Below are 16,889 nucleotides of genomic sequence, written 5' to 3' on the forward strand. Positions count from 1 at the left end.
AGTTATTTTTTGTCATGTTTGCCCATATTTTGAGCTGATTTCTCATCGGTAGGTTTTTGGGAACATTTTGGAGACTGATGATATTTTAAAGGAAAAGTTTTGAGAAACCGTTTATTCTACGTTAGATTTACCTCTTGATCTCACTAGATTTCCTGTCATTTAAATAGTCACTATGTTATACTTGCACTTAACTGGAATTGTTTTGTTTCCGAATTGCATTTTACTTTTCCCGCAAATAATGTCAAACTTTTGACATATTCGAAAGATGTTTTACCTGTAATGCCATGCAGGAGAGTTGGTGAATTCATTTATGTAATAAAATCCTTTAAGCACATTTTATGTTAATATCAATCCATACAAATATTAGCACACGAAAGAATGGATCAATATATAGGACAGTGAATTAATTTGAATACTACAGACCATGACCCTGACGTTAACATTTTTGTTATTTATATACTCAATATCCTAAAGTTAGAAACAGGTATTAATGTCATCGAGTCAGTATATGATTTTCTATAGTTTATGCTTATAAAGTTTTCTTAAATGATCTAACTATGCATTTCTTCACTTTTGTCAAATATAATCTTTATAGAAGAAACTGATGTTAATAAAGAACGATTATTAATTAGACATATTTTGAAATAATACATCACAAATTCATTATTAAAACAAATCACTTTTCATATATGTAGTAGAAACTGAAATGTATAAATGCTGGTATTGATTTATGTTTCATAATGATATCATCATATGAAATATAATGTTATTAAAACTAATATTGTTTGTACTAACTCAAATAATAACAAATGTATAACAGTGGAAGCTGTTAATGCATCATTGTAAAACATTTAAAAATCATGAAAATAAATATTTCTAGTTGACAGTTGATCAATTAACCATTCTATTTCTGTTGTTGCTGTGCTATATACCAGTTTATAATAGGATGTATGAAGTTGATCATTTCTGTACACTTTAAAACCCCCATATGGTGCCCCTGGCTTGATCATTATTACAACCCATTCAGTTGTACACACGAATCCACTGAAGCAGGCAGTTCGACAATCAATGGCTGAGAAGTAACACATGTGTGCTGTGTTACAAACTACTGTGGTATATGTGCAGATGGGGTATGTCTTGCAACCGGATATAGTAGGTATACTCTTTACTGTTTTTCTTTTTTTTTGTATTGATGTGTATATTGCATATGATAAGATTACTAGCATGTGTATTTAAAGACGCCATTTTTGTCTGTGTATTGCAGAAGCCACGTGTTTAACATGTTTTTGGTGAGTATCCTGCCACACATATACAATATTTGTCGTCCGTTAGGTCGTTAGTTTTATGTCAGATTCCTTTCCATAGGTTTCTCTTTTTATATTATAGTGGAGTGTATACATAACGAACAATCACCTCTGACTGACAGCTAATACACATACACTACAGCATTCAGCTAATATTAAAGTTCTCATGTACTGCACGGCATTGGGTCTTTACTGAACGTTATATTGATCAGATCCTTTATATACCTTGGACTTTGGACTCCTAATCATACATAAATCACTTTTCTGGCTACATTGTACGAAAAGTAATTTCAGTTCATATATCCCTGACAATATTTACATATACATATACATATAAAACAAGATGACGGTTACAGAAATCGACATTATAATTCTTTGATCTGATTTCCCTCTTCCTCAAAACTCAAATTAGTTAAAGAAACTTATTTTTACTGACATTAAAATAACTTCAGTTAGATATTTTATTTCACCACGACATGGTATACACAGTAAAAGATGGCAGGTATTTTAATGGCCATGCTATGGGTCATTGGTGTTACAAAGGTGACAGGCTGTACTTTACATCTTCTTTGTCTTCCTGTGTTATTTTTAACCTGATTATACCGGCTTATAACATAATCTTCGCATGGAAGAAGCTACGTTGATTACAGTATGTTATGAAAAAGTGTATTGCATGTCTTTCTGATAGAAATCATACTATGAAAATCTCTTACAACATATATGCTCTAATTACACTAAAAGTGTTCAGTGTTATCACTTACTAGAGAAAAACATACCACGCTTGTCTGTGAGGTACAAACGACAAATGTTGAATATTACTACTCTGAGAAAACCAACTGTTTTGCTGAACACCTATTTAGCTAGTGTCAGTGTTAGACGGCACAGTCAGACTCGCTCAATGACATTTAGGACAAGTAGGTTATAAAAATAAAACGTTTATAAACTAGACGTGTACAGGTTGAAATTGACTTCTGCTTGGCGTAGGTATGTCCTGATACTTATATATTTTAATGATACTTTATCAATATCGCTATTGTCTTAGCCGTTAAAGATCACACATGATTATTTAGATACCCAGCTAAATTATACTATTCGAAATACGTTATCAAAAACAAAGCACATTATATAAGTGATTTTTCAGGAACTATTTATATCTATTTTATATAATTCTTTCAATATATTTCAACGAATTTACATCTTTGAAATGTTGAAACTAAATTGCAGATAGCTACAATCGACAAAGCTATATGATACATTAAAAAGGATGTTTCAAATATTAATAATCCGTTAGAGATAAACGTGGACATCGCACTTTGTTCTATATTTTGTCATCATATGCCAGGGTTACATAATCAAATACCGTAGCTGTGAAACTAAATCGAGGTATGGAGGCGTCCAGCAGCACCAATATTGCTAACGGAAATTATTTTTGGCTCGAAAAAATGAAAAAAAAACAACGTTTTCGCCGCATAAAAGAATGTACAGTTGTTCGGTATTTTATGCCATCCCATTAAATACTTATCAAACACATTCTACATTATAAATTAATGATGAATTTCAACAGAACACATCGTACATTACGGCTTGTAGGTAAAGTATGAGGTATTGCTTGGCATGTCAATATCGACTTCTTGTGTGTCTAAAGAAAGAAACATGAATAACTAATTTGGTAAATCTCGTATAAAATATGTTATAATATTAGACTATAACTTTTCAATTCTTGTAAAACTTTATTATATTTCACAAAATAATCCTTTATACCGTTGATGGCTTATACGATTCTTGCCAAATTCAATTTGCACAGGTTTGTTATCCCTATAGAATTCTATGGGGAGAAACTGAGCTGTATATGTACATTCGAAATGTCCTTCCTCCTGCCTTGATCTTACCAATGAGTTCCTTAACCATTAGTTCAGTTAGTAATGATGGTTTAATAATTCTTAAAAAATTAAAGATTAAATATCAGACACATGAGTGATAGCACTTTAAACAATTATAGAATAAGGTTTATCACATTTTATAAGAACGTATTACCACTATATAAATTAAACTGCACCATACAGGTGTTTGTTTTTTCTAAAACTCGTTAGTGATGATAACGGCCTATGTTGTGAATCCTAGGAAGCGACTGAGGGAGTCCATAGAATCTTACTTCAATTCATTTTTTTTATGAACTTACTTCAAGTCAAATTAATATTATATTCACTCGTGAATGTTTTTTAATGTCATTACTATTATGTGTCTTTTGTACAACCTTCCGAAAGTTAGTAAGACTGGCCACTGAAACATTTCAAAGAAGTGACGAAGTTTGATTGAATGGAACCAAAAACAAGAAAACACAAACATATCAGCGTAATCATAGCTGATCTCAAATACAATCAAACCAGGGCAAAAATGTGCGTAAAAGGAAGATTAACACGATTTACACTCCTGACTCCTGAAGTAAGTTCAAGGAGAATAGGATCAGGTATTCCGGAAAAGTAGGCGTTTTTGCTTGACACCCGAAATGTAAATATTTGTCAATCCGAACAAGTTCTCAAATGAGAACAATGTATATTACAAAGGAACTATCAGGCAAGCTGGCGAGCACCAAAGGCGTTGTCTACCTTCATATTACACAAAGAAATAAAATATTTCTCATTAAGAACACCGTAAAACCTCCCAATAATATCCCTCAACCTGCATCTTTTGAAATGTTTGTCCATAAAATGGCGACTTCTTGCACTAAAATTGTGATAATGGGAACAGGTCCTTGAATTACATCAATTGCGACATGTAAAAATCATAGCTTGAAGATCCGGGGATATTGCTATTCAGAAAAGGACAATTCAAAACAGAAGTATGAAAACAAAACATGTCAGCCAAAAGAGGGGCACAGTTACTTCCCGAAGGTATTTCAATAACCTGTTGGAAGATCATGCCACCAAACTCGACGATGCTGATATCCAAATACTCGATCATTTGTAAGAATTCATACAAAGATTAATTGTTATCTGATATGGCCATATGTGTCACGAAATACGCTCCAGTATAGTTGACATATATAAGGTAGTTCAGCCGTTCACCTTTCTTAAAGAAAAGAAACCCAATCATAACTCCAGAATGAAGGCGTTCGTTTAGTGTCGCATGTTGGAGGTTGAAAAAAAAGTTCTTGGAGTCAGTAAGCTATGGAGTATTTCATATCTATGTTATATTTAAGCGTGTGTACTCACTAACCATACTTTACCTTCCTACGTTGTTTTACAGCATACTATTTAGGACCTTTACCGCTTCTATTATGTAACATAGCTGAATGGAACATATTCATTCTATTTCTGAGTTATCATAGCATAGACCAGGTTCCTTTTAACAACACACGTGTTGTAATCATACAATGTATATATCTGTGAATTGTCTTTGATGTTAAAACTTTAGATATCTAATTACACTAAAATGCATAGTCAACTGTGAGCAATGCAAAAAATAAGTAGATATTCACGTGATTGCTACACCGTCTTTAACTGTCATTACAATCTTGATTATGACATTTCTGATAATTTTGGGTTCTCCTCAGTCGCCCCCTAGACTTCAAACTTTAGGAGTGTATCATCATTAACGAGTCATCAAGGGACGAAACAGTGTATGATTGAGTTTGAATCGATGTTTGATTACAGTGCATTGAGCTCTGAATTTGTTTTACATTGTATTATCTATTTGTGTGTAAGTTGTACAACCATGAGATATGAGTAAGTACTTACATTTACTTTTTTGGGTATTTCGAGCTGACTGCTCACATGTCTGATAATGAGTTGCCTCGTCAAATGCAGATTCAAATGCACGATAAAAACTGCCGTTGAGTAGAAGAAGGTATATACATAGCGAGATATAGAGAGTGAAAAAACACTTGTTCTTTATTAACAGATTCACTGAAGTAAAGATTGCTCACATTATTTCATTCAGATTTCGATGGAAGTCTCAGTGAAATAGCGGTAACAGCTTGACAGCAAGGAATAACTGATGGCTGCTATGGAAAAAAAGATGGCGCCGCCACTAGAGGGCGTGGATCAGGGCTGGGCCTGGGTAGTACTAGCCGCTTGCTTCCTGTCAAATATCATGAACGCCTACTTTACATACGCAGCTGGCGTTCTCAATGTCGCCCTTCTCACGAGATTCAAGGAGAACGTGGCCTTCACTGCCCTGGTTGGGTCTGTGTTCGCAAGTCTTTTAAGTCTCACTGGTAAGGACAAATGCGAATTCTTACATTAAAAGAAAATATCAGAATTATTTTTCAAATTACTGTCATTCCATTAAATATTCTGTGTAGAGAAAATTACAAATGTTCCAAACTTTGAAAGCACAAAAAGGTATTTTTAAATGTAAGAATAAAAAACGAAAAAAAAACTTCCTTTCGTATTGACAAAATAATTAACGTTGAAGGTTATTTATTATATACACTGAACAAAATAATGTCTTGGCTTAAAATGTACGATTTTCATATCTTCAGCATGTAGTTCATTATTACCAGAAAAGAATATCAGTGAAAACTAGCAGGATTTTGGCATTTCTGGTTTTTTACCGAGTTGAAATATGGTATTTTTGGTCATTTGGTTCCAACTGAATATTCCGATGAGATTATTATATGTAACAAATGTAGCCATTCTTATTCTTGTTATCACTTCAGGACCGATATCAAGTTTCCTAGTAAACACAACCAACTGCCGAATTACGCATCTAATAGGTTCAGTGTTGATCTTCATCGGATTCTCAGCGAGTTACTTTGTCAATAGCCTCGACGTCCTGTTGGTCACCTACGGTATCTGTGCAGGTATGGATTATTGTAATCTTAAGTTGAAATGGAACGTCATCAATTCTTAGTCGACACATTTAGTTCATAGAAAACGTGATATTGAAGCCGAATGCTTATCTTTCGTAATATGCATTGGTCTTGTGGTTCTCACTTGATTTCGGATAATGTATGGTAATTCGATGTTTACTGGTTCGTTTTGCTCTAAATTGCGTAATGTTCTATCAGCAGATTGGGTAATTTAAGGACGGACTCTCGGTATATGTGAAAACATATGTTAAATGCATGTATTTTTAGAAGACTGTTATGTTTGCGCAAGCCTCATGGTGATAGTGCGGGACTGAAGCCGACTTTATAATGCTACCAAAATAAAGTATACTGCCTCCAGCCTCCAGCAGGACACCGCCTCGGTTACATTACACTGACAACGGGTAGACCAATGTCGTTACTCTACCATTATAATGAACGTTAGGCATACAGGAAGAACAATCATTTTCAAAGACTCAAAGACTCGTGTATGTTTCGGCCAGTGGACAGAACTTAAAACCTCTCTCACAGGGGCGTGCGCCCAACTAATGACCACAAGTGGCAAGTGTTAAAGGAGAAACAGTGAAAAAAGAAATATCCTTTTTAGAAAAAACTGGAAATAATCAGATCACAATTTAAGTTGCCTCATACGATCATGCAATGGGGGCAACAGGAAAAAGATCTTATGTGCTACTTGTTTGGTAATCGCTTCCGCATATCTCTTTTCTATACGGTTCTGTATTTAGTATTTAGAATTTCCTTCCTTACGGTACGAGGTTTTAAATGATTCATTATTGTGACATAAAGAGACATTCATGTAATATTTGCATACTTATTGTGTATATAATGTGTACCCGTACACTAAGTCTGCTCTTTGTAAACAAAACACTTAAACTTACGAATGCATCTATTATTCAGTGTGTATCTGATATTACTGGCTTAATAAGCAAAATACTACTTGTATTCTTATATATCTAGAAGATAAATAATCCTATCCCACACTTATTTATAAGTCATTTCTAATTTTTTTCTTAATCCACGATAGAACCGCACATTCGTGCGATAGATCTCTACAACGTGCGCATAAATGTGCGATAGCTTATTTAGTCCAATCGTGCTTAATTTCGAAAAAGATATTGAACGTGAATCTATTTAATAATCCGATTTAAAAAAAAATATTTTTAATAACCATAGCGACTATACAGCGAATGATATGAGTAGACCATGACTGAATTGGATCATCTGACCACACAGGGACATTTATACAAGGTTTATTTGTCGAATTATACGCTATTAAACATTGTCTGCTCAACCAGTCGACAATTCTATAAAAGATCCGTGACATGACTGTATACATTTTAACAAAGAACCACGTGACAGTTCTTGAGCTTGTCAACATCGCAAAACGCTTGATGCTATGGTAAAAGATATAGATTCTAAACGCCAAGGCAAGTTATTTCTGCAACAAACATACGTATCCAATTCATCTACATTTATATGCAGTTATTTACCGACAGGATTTGTGTGTACGTCTCATAGTTCTGACATTCTTGATATCAATGACATTTTTAATTGCAGGCTGTGGAACCGGTTTAGTAGCAGCGTCCATTTTGATTAAGTTGGGTTACTCGTTTGACCGTTACCAGGGTATCGCGGTCGGAGTAGCAGTGGCAGGAAGTGGGATGGGGATGTTCCTCAGCGGACCATTGACTCAATTCCTGCTCGACACATACGGACTCAACGGCGCCTTCCTATTCTTAGGAGGACTCAGTAGTCAAGGTTTTGTTTTTGCGATGGTTATGCGGCCCTGTGGTAGAGAACTGTTAGAAAAGGCGAAACGAAAAGAGGCTAACACTGGTGGATTTTTTAGTTCATTTGATTTCAGTATTATCAGAAACAAGACGTTTATGATAGTACTTTTCTCTAATGTACTGTGGAATGTTTCCTATGCTATACTTTTAATACATCTGACTAACTTCGCAGTCACAGAGGGATCAACTCCTGCAGAGGGGGCGTGGCTAATCACAATGATTGGAGTGGGCAGTATATTTAACAGAATCCTTACCGGACTATCTCTCGGGAAAAAAAACGGTCTGGATCCGTTATTGTTGCAGTTCGGATTCCTAGGTTTATCGGGACTTATCACCATAATATTTCCATTGTTTTCAGAGACTTATAAAGGGCAGTGTGTTTTCGCTGTTATATTTGGTTTTTATAGCGGAGGTATGATCACGCTAATTACGCCGCTTGTGGTCCATCTGGCAGGTGTATCACAGGTGGCTGCTGGAGTCGGCGGGATGTACTTATCGTCAGGAATAGGAGGGATTCTAGGTCCCCCACTGGCTGGTACGTATAGTAGCTTAACGTGGGATCGTATGATTTCATAGCCTTCGTATACTTTAACATATGTCTTATCAGGCTGTGAGAATATTCTTGCATGTTTATATTACTTTGTCTCCGTTAAATATTGAAAATTTGTCATAGAATAAAAACAAATGATATTTTACTATATCACATCCTCTCTAATTGTACGGTGTAGTTATTTTTGTTAATATATATTGATTATTTAAAACCCAGCTATGCTTATTATGATATAATTTGTTTTCAATTACGTCACTATATATCAAGGGTTTCTTTCTAATAATCGGAATATCTATTATTACAAAAATATAATTGAAGTTTAGAGACTATCAAACATATCCCAATAATGTATTATATGTTTATCTGGACTTAACATCAGTCAACAGCAATCTTCAGTGACAGCAAATCGCAGTATTTGTAATTTTTTTGTATAATATTTGGGATTTCATAAGATATAATTTCTGAATCCTGGATACAAGGTCGGGTTTTTCCTCTCTGTACATGATTCAATAAATAATTTGTGAAAATTGAACAATTATTTAAACATAAAATATATATTCTGGACCCCAGTGAAGACATCAGAATGAATAGTTTGGAATTTATTTGAAAGTTTTCTTTATATTGGAACGTGATCAATTACTTGGAGGTGCGAAAACCTATGTGTAAAAAACATTTGAAGAACAGACTGTCGAACGGCTAATTGGAAAAACAAGTTCATTCTTTTTTCTTTCTTTTTTTTTTCTTTTCATTTCCTCGTAAAAATGATAATTAGTAGAAGAAGAGCCCCATTAAAAAACCAGCAGTCTTGTTGGCGTTATATTTCATTTTCAATGAAATCAATATCTGATATAGAAATTCTTTCCTCAGATAATTTATTTTGAGGGTTAAATCACTCGTTTTGGAAAAATCGTTTTATCAATCCAAAGATGTTTACTAAGTTTTAACGATAAACATATTTTAACACATTGTTGTGTCATTGCTTTAATTCCTTATTATTATTCTAAAACTTGTTTATCAGTTTTATTTTTCGTTTTTTTTTATTCCAGGAGCCATATATGATGCATGGGGGACGTATGAGTATACGTTTTATCTCTCTGGTATGTAAGAGTTATTTCCCTTCCTTTGTATGTACTGCACGTTTCAGAGTAATTTAACACTCTCAGACATAAATTCACTTTATAAGTCTTTAAACATGAGTTGTTGAATAAAGATTTGTTTATAAAATAGAGGTATTTTAAATGGAATATAACCGTAGTGTTGGCCATCCTCCTATTTCTGTTTGGACCTGTTTTTGTGATCATAGAAAATATGTTGATACATTTGGAGAAAAAAAATAACGGTTTGGTTATTGGCCGAGTTATACAAAAGTTATATGGCCTGTTTGTCAGTTAGTTGTTGAAATATATATATATATTTATTTATTTATTTATTTATTTATTTATTTATTTTTCAAATCGTTCAATAGAGCTTAAGATTTTAATTTGATAAAAGTACAGCAGACTGTTTCTAAATTGTCAATATGGGTCTTGTTTGTTTCCAGGTGCTTTGTTTTTAGTCGGTGCTTTCTTTATATTGATATCATCAATATGGCGGGATGAACTTGAACCGGAAGTGGAACACCTTGATATTAAAGAAAGTAACATTCTTGGTGGATCCGCCATGTTCCTGACAGGTTCAATGAGCCACCTAGCGGAAGGATCCTCACCAAGTAGTGCACGACGAGCCATGAAACTTTCCAAACATTCCCTCCTTATAGACGATGTTCTACGGGCGTCACATTCATCTGTACACAGGAGCCACTTAAATAAAGAAGAGGTTGACGAAGGGGAACACCAACCACTGAACCAACTTACTGTTCCGGATCAATAATTCAGATCTATATTTTTTAAGCATTCTTTGCAAGATCAGACTTCTAATGTCAGCTCAATATACTCATGCAACACGATTGTTTTCTCTACGAAAAATGAATAATTGAAAAATTTTTTTGATGATTTCTATCAACTATTTATTTTTCACAATCTTGTTGCGTCAGTTCAAGATTTGAAAACGTCCTTTTCATGGATCTAACCCCCCCACCCCCCAATCAAACTTAGTGCCACTGGATATCACCATTTATTCGTTGTATGCATTTAGTTACCTGTACATCACCATCAAATCAATTACGTCCTCATTTTCGGTATCAATGCCTACAGGTCAATGAGGTATTGATGCTTTGAAGTGATGGCATATTCTTTCATAAGACTGTGTAAGCCATGTCACATGTTTAAAATCTTTATTCATTCCAGGTACCAAAATATGTACATATGGATTTTAATATGTAACATGTTATGTGTTATTTAAATCAGTTTTGTTGATTTATAATGAAAACGAAAAACATTCGTATTTCCTGATAGTTTCCTTAGTTATTTTTCAATATTCTTTTCAAAATGTTGTGTAATGAAATACTGTGATGCCATTTCTGTTTGTAACTCAACACCAAGGTTCGGTATTCAAGAATAGTTCTTTTAATCTTAAACACAGTCTATCCACCTTTATCATAAAACAAGAAGAAAATATCGTGGTCAATCCAAGTGGTGTCCCATTTTCATTTAAGAGCAATAATTACAACAACTGAACCGACATGCAAACTAACGAACACCAGACACGACCAGTTTTATATCGCACAAATAAGTAAAACATTTCTCGATGAAATCACTAAGAAAACCGTAATACTGCCCTATATGTTCATCAACCCGCATCTCCTGAAACCCTATATGTGACAGTTGATAGCTTTCTCGAAAATCAGATACTGGGAACAGACCCTTGAATATCGAACCATGTTGATTTCTTTGTGGCAAAGTGGAGTCTGTCGTGTTCTTGATTTCCAATATTCATGTGAAGATAATATATTCTGATGAAGTGAATTCAGTCTAGGAGCATCATACCATTATGGTTTTTTTTTTTATTCTTCATTAGGGTGGACTGTTTTACACATTCAAATTATGTAAGCTAATGATTCATTGTTTAATTTCTATGTTTCCAAACTCTCATCTATATTTTCGTTCTTTGTATCTATGTCACATCTGTAATGAATTTAGATTTAAATAACAATGAAGCAAATTGGCGAGTCTTTCGTAGACAAAATAAGCAGTTATGACAAGATTATGATAATAGATAACCAAACATTAAGTCAAACTGATATAATTGTGAACGATCGCAATTTAAGCAAGTACTCAGGTACTGAATCTGTGTTGAGAATATTTAATGCTAAGTAAGACAAGAATAAACGTTTAGTATACAGTAGTATTATCTCGGTTCAGGAAACATGAAATACAAAGGGATGTTTTATATATATATACATAGGATTGTATTTTTGAGGTGCTTTTGAGGCTAAAGCAAACATCTCCCTGACCTATTTGTAGAAGGCAGCTAATAATATCTTTGCGGGGAAGTGTGAAAGGCTAAGTTTTAAGTAAGATTTTAATACAATTGAATATCAGTAGGTATAATTCGCAGAAAAGTTGCAGACAATATCACGGAGCCCATTTATTCACATGCTTCATACGTATTTTATTTCGGTTTTGTTTTCGAAATGATAATTTGTTTTTCCGAAATGACAATTCGATTTTTCGAATTCTAAATTCGTTTTATATTTCGTTAAAACTAAATATTTCAAAATAACGAAATTATATTTCGTTAACACGAACAGATATTTCGAAAAAACGAAATAAAATACGTATAAAGCATGTTAGTAAACGAGCTCCGTACGATACCTTGTATCATAGCAGAATGACAGAATCAAACGGGTATATACCAATTGAAATCTTAATGAGGGCGTATGGTTCTTAGCCTAAATGTGTAACATTATCTGAGAATCAAAGGGGATATGTTTATATTTTTTTCTCACATCCAATAACATATGCGGTTTTATAGGTTGTTTTGTTATCGTGTGATGATATTATTTGAGGTCTAGTCATAATTTTGAAATAAACATAGTAATAGACATACCATAATGCATATCATAACTAGTCCTATTAATGACCACACAGGATTTAGATGTCATCAGGTTTACAACACCATGTTTGATGTTGAATAATAATATTAGAATTTATGATTAATACAATTTTACTTTATGAATGTTTTTCTTATCATCTTATGTGCTCATTTTGCGACCTGTAGTTAGCTTGTTACAGTTGTTGTAAAATTATCTTCTTGGTGCATTTTAGTCGATATACTCATTTGTTTATGTGCTTTTAATATAGATATGCAGAATCTCGTGTACAAGAAAGCCATATAGCCCCATAAAGTCAGTTATTTTCGAGGAGACGGTACATTGATGTGATCGCGAAAATTCAATTCGTGAAAAATGAGACACGTTTTTATGTAATGCTCATTTTACTGCAGATCACGAATATCTGAATTCTTTGAAATATATCTTGAAGGTTTTAAAAGTAAATATTGGATATATAGAAACGCAAAAATAACCTGCTATATGCTATGATTGAATCATGTTCAAAATCCTTATTAGTTTTAATACCAAAATGTACCAAAAAATGTTTCAGAATTATGGAAACCTTTCATCATAATTAAGTGTAATGTTGAAAATGCAGTTGTACGTTAATCAGTAGCTGTCTCAGGATCGCAGGGTTTGATAGCCAAATCAACCTCAACTGTACTGTACATGTGACGTATCCTATCCTCTATCACAGGGCAGTTATGGTATCAAAGAAGTGATATGTCTTTCTAAACAGTATATATTTTGTCATAATGAAAATTGTTATAAATTTTCCAATAAATTTAGATTGATGTGTTTTTATCAATTTACGGGCAAAGTGTGATAAAGTAAAAACATTGCTAGGCCAGTCTTTACGATTACATGTGTGAGCCACTGGTACTATAGTGGCATTATACCAAACCAGTGCTGTCACCATTTACGTTACATAATTAGTCTCCTGTAACTCGTGCATCATTATATTAAAACAGTGCTATGTCCGCCTCTGCATTTACATATCTAATTTTCTGTTACCTGAGTAGCATTATATCAAATAAGTGCCATGTCACCCTCTATGATCACATATTGGTCTTCTATTACAAAATTATATTGTTACATTTTATCAAATATGCACAGTCATATCTGTTAAACCACAGTGTAGTATTTACAAATCAGTGTTGAATCATATTCTAAACATTTACAAGTCTGGTCATCAATTTTCACAAGGAAAATGTACTTTTCTATGTAACAATTGCGATCTCCTAATGTCGTAATATGATTTTGACATGTATTTCTAAGTCATCTAATAGATTCACATACAAGTATATCAGGTCATCCATTGCAAACGTATTATATAGTCCTGCGTTTTTCTATTGAGATGTTCTCTCCTATATCTTGTCGAAAATATCAGCCATTAGTGGTTCATGAAAGTGCAGACATGTGTTTCAATGTATCAAAATTTTATTGTTTTCCTTCATATTTTGATGTCAATTTTCTATTTCTCCAAGATATTTAAATATAATAATATAATTCTTGGGTAACACATGTATATCGAGGGATTTTATTGACCGCGTCAACGAAAAAATAGTATTACCGCAAAAATTTTGCACTTGCTTGCTTTTTTGTTGATTGTCCATGCTTTTGATTATCTATATACGTCTTTCTATATAGTAGCCTAATTACTGCTCCCAAGTGCTCAAATTAAAATTTAATAATTTATCAGGGATTGTGATATTTATGCATTCCTAGAAATTAAATTGAATCATTTTAACTTATTAATCCATAAATTTAAAGACAAGCAGAGCCTTCTGAAGTCTTTATCTTTTTAAATATTTTTTTGTGGTTGCAAAATATTTTTTCGTGGTGTAGAAATACTGTTTTGGTTTCAATGGTTTCTCTGTCTTTGAGATTCCTGTTGATTAAAATATGTATTGATGTATTCATTTGTTTGTTCCTATTAAGGTTATACTTTATCATTTTGTCTCTTTCTGTTAGAAGGTAAAGATACATTTTGTTGAAACAAATCAACGTGGTAAAACATTCTGCAAATTAGGAAAACGAATATCTACGATTTTGAATTCTTTATTATTCCCTACAACATCAATATTGTTTTGATATGTGATCAATATGAATCTCTTTAGAAAATAATTGTACTTTGAATCAAAGGTTTATATCTAACACATGTTGGTTTAGATTCATTCCAGACTGATTTACTTCAATGACAAGGCAAGTCAAATATTCACTATATACAGAATCTTAATATTCAAGAGCGGTCTGCATTTATTTTTATAACTGTCTTAGCAAAAGTAAGATGTGATGATATAGAGAAAACTTGATCCGGAATCTTAATATTCTGGAACATTTGGGATATGTTCATTTTGAGACCGTTTTATTTACAATTTTTAGTTTTGTGTACAAGTTTCAGTGCGATATAGGTTGTTCTGGCGAAAATGAAATTGTTTAATACGAGGTACGCTATTGATAAATAAATAATGATGATGTGTCCTTGGATATTGCTTTTTAAAATCAAAAATATGTTTTTAATCCGAATACAACATTAAGCAACATCGACATGTGCTATTATTTATTCCTGTCGAATATTTGTGTATATTGTCGTGTGCTTCTAGGTTTTGTATGTAGTTATCTATCTTTTCCGAGCATCCATCTGCAAGATAGACCATACCTGCAACCCGTGTGGTAATTCGATCTTTCCGATGAAATATCCTGAAAAAAATAACGTAGAATGAATTGTATTGAATGAAAGGTTTACTGTTGAAAGATTTCACCATTTCAGAATAAAATTCAAACATGATCACATTTTGTATCAAATTTAACAACTAAACAACATAGACATTCAAAGTAATGTATTGAAACTCATTTAACGAACAATTATCGCACTACTTGAGTTTTGCTATTTTCGGCGTACGGTTGCACAGTCAATATTGATCTGGGGAACTACATATCAGGATAAGTTATAATATATCTCTCCATTTCTTGCTCTTTCATGGCGACAATTTGACATGACTTGAGATGGGTATTTCGGTTTTCACACCAAATTGTAAATGGAGGAAGAAACCCGTTACATATCATTTTGATCTGTATATCTAGTATCGTAAGCATCAATAACGGACATATTCGACCACGTAATGAAAAAACAATCTTGTAGAAGAATGTTATATGATTTAATGCAAAGAGATATAGGCATTTAACATATCTGATTTGTATATTTTTACCTCTTCCGATGTCAAAAATAACCACACTTAATTTTGTTTATCGCTTTCATATTGGTTTTTAAATCTAGCATAAAATGTAAGTACCCTTCATGTACATTGCGTAGATGTTTTAAAGAGGAGACAAACATTCAAACGGTCACATTGTTACCTTTTACTAAATGTTCAACTTGCATTCTTCACGGAAAAACGGGCATGTGTTCTAATAGGGTGCTATAAAGGTAATTTCCACAGTTGTTTTACTATGTTATTTACTTTTAATTATATTATGATGTCTCTGTTGCTTTAACGCTCATTCCCTTCTGCTCTGTGATGATATCGCCCGCATAGACTTATATTTATATCAATACTGATGGCAATACTATAGTTCAATATCTAACTTTAAAATCGTATCAAAACCCCTAATTATCTTGTGTGTCTTTGTATAAGTAACTGTTTAAAAGATATTTTTGTGAGGTTGGAATTGCTTATTGCATATCCAACTTCAGAAACCCACACAAGCTTCACTCTCTTTAAAATTTGATAACTAAGGACAAGAGTGAATTGTCTCATTAAAAGTGTAAGATCTGTATACAAACACTAGGTGGTCAAAGGCGCGTGAGGTTTACATTTTCGTAGCCAATGTTTTTTTCGTAAACCTGCAAGCTATCTTTCCTAGAACGAAAAGCGACACGGTTCAAAATAAACACATATTCGCTCTTCTAAAATCATCAGATTATTCATTACTTGGATCTACTCTGCCTAATTTTAAATTTGTATCAAACTATGCTATTAACAGACGACTTTGAAATGGAGCGTAACTCTATACTGTAAAACATTGCATATTATAGGTACATCAAGAGAACAGTGACATATGGAATTCCGGAAGAATAATCTTGTTTTGTATCGAACAGGGCATGATACTGTCTTGGAAAGAAATTTACTGACCAGATCCATCGCACATACCAACCAGAATTAGAGGACACGCCAGACTCTTATATATTGACCGTTTACCTGGATGATCTCCAAGACAGAAATGACGATTGGCAACCTTCAAGCATGCTGAATGAAAGCTTTGACGTTCCCTGTTTTCCCAACCTTTCGTGTTTAAATGTGTCAGTTGATTCGATAATAAGAGTATTGTTCATTGATCTCATTTCAGTGCAGGCCGTTTACAAGACATCAACCCTCAACACGAGATTTTTGCACGATGACATTAGTCGTATTTTGTGCTT

The 16,889-nt window shown here is 33.3% G+C and overlaps 1 protein-coding gene across 1 annotated transcript; it reads left to right on the forward strand.

Moving 5' to 3' along the window:
- The first annotated feature begins 1,125 nt into the window (after window positions 1-1,125).
- LOC132548889 (monocarboxylate transporter 13-like) lies at window positions 1,126-10,759 on the forward strand. The gene is made up of 6 exons (XM_060212788.1): window positions 1,126-1,156; window positions 5,244-5,520; window positions 5,965-6,108; window positions 7,693-8,460; window positions 9,522-9,572; window positions 10,016-10,759. Exons 2-6 carry the CDS (start codon window positions 5,301-5,303, stop codon window positions 10,342-10,344), a joined length of 1,512 nt encoding a protein of 503 aa, XP_060068771.1. The 5' UTR covers window positions 1,126-1,156; window positions 5,244-5,300; the 3' UTR covers window positions 10,345-10,759.
- The last annotated feature ends 6,130 nt before the right edge of the window (window positions 10,760-16,889 follow it).

This window comes from Ylistrum balloti, unplaced genomic scaffold, assembly GCF_031769215.1.
Source record: "Ylistrum balloti isolate Yb309-2 unplaced genomic scaffold, AGI_CSIRO_Ybal_v1 Utg370032, whole genome shotgun sequence".
In the NCBI taxonomy this organism is placed as follows: Eukaryota; Metazoa; Mollusca; class Bivalvia; order Pectinida; family Pectinidae; genus Ylistrum; species Ylistrum balloti.

Excerpts from the sequence above, each read along its gene's own strand:
- LOC132548889 (XM_060212788.1), top strand. The coding sequence starts at position 5,301 with ATGGCTGCTATGGAAAAAAAGATGGCGCCGCCACTAGAGGGCGTGGAT. Across the intron at positions 8,461-9,521 it reads TCTAGGTCCCCCACTGGCTG|GAGCCATATATGATGCATGG; the intron begins GTACGTATAGTA and ends TTTTTATTCCAG. Across the intron at positions 9,573-10,015 it reads GTATACGTTTTATCTCTCTG|GTGCTTTGTTTTTAGTCGGT; the intron begins GTATGTAAGAGT and ends GTTTGTTTCCAG.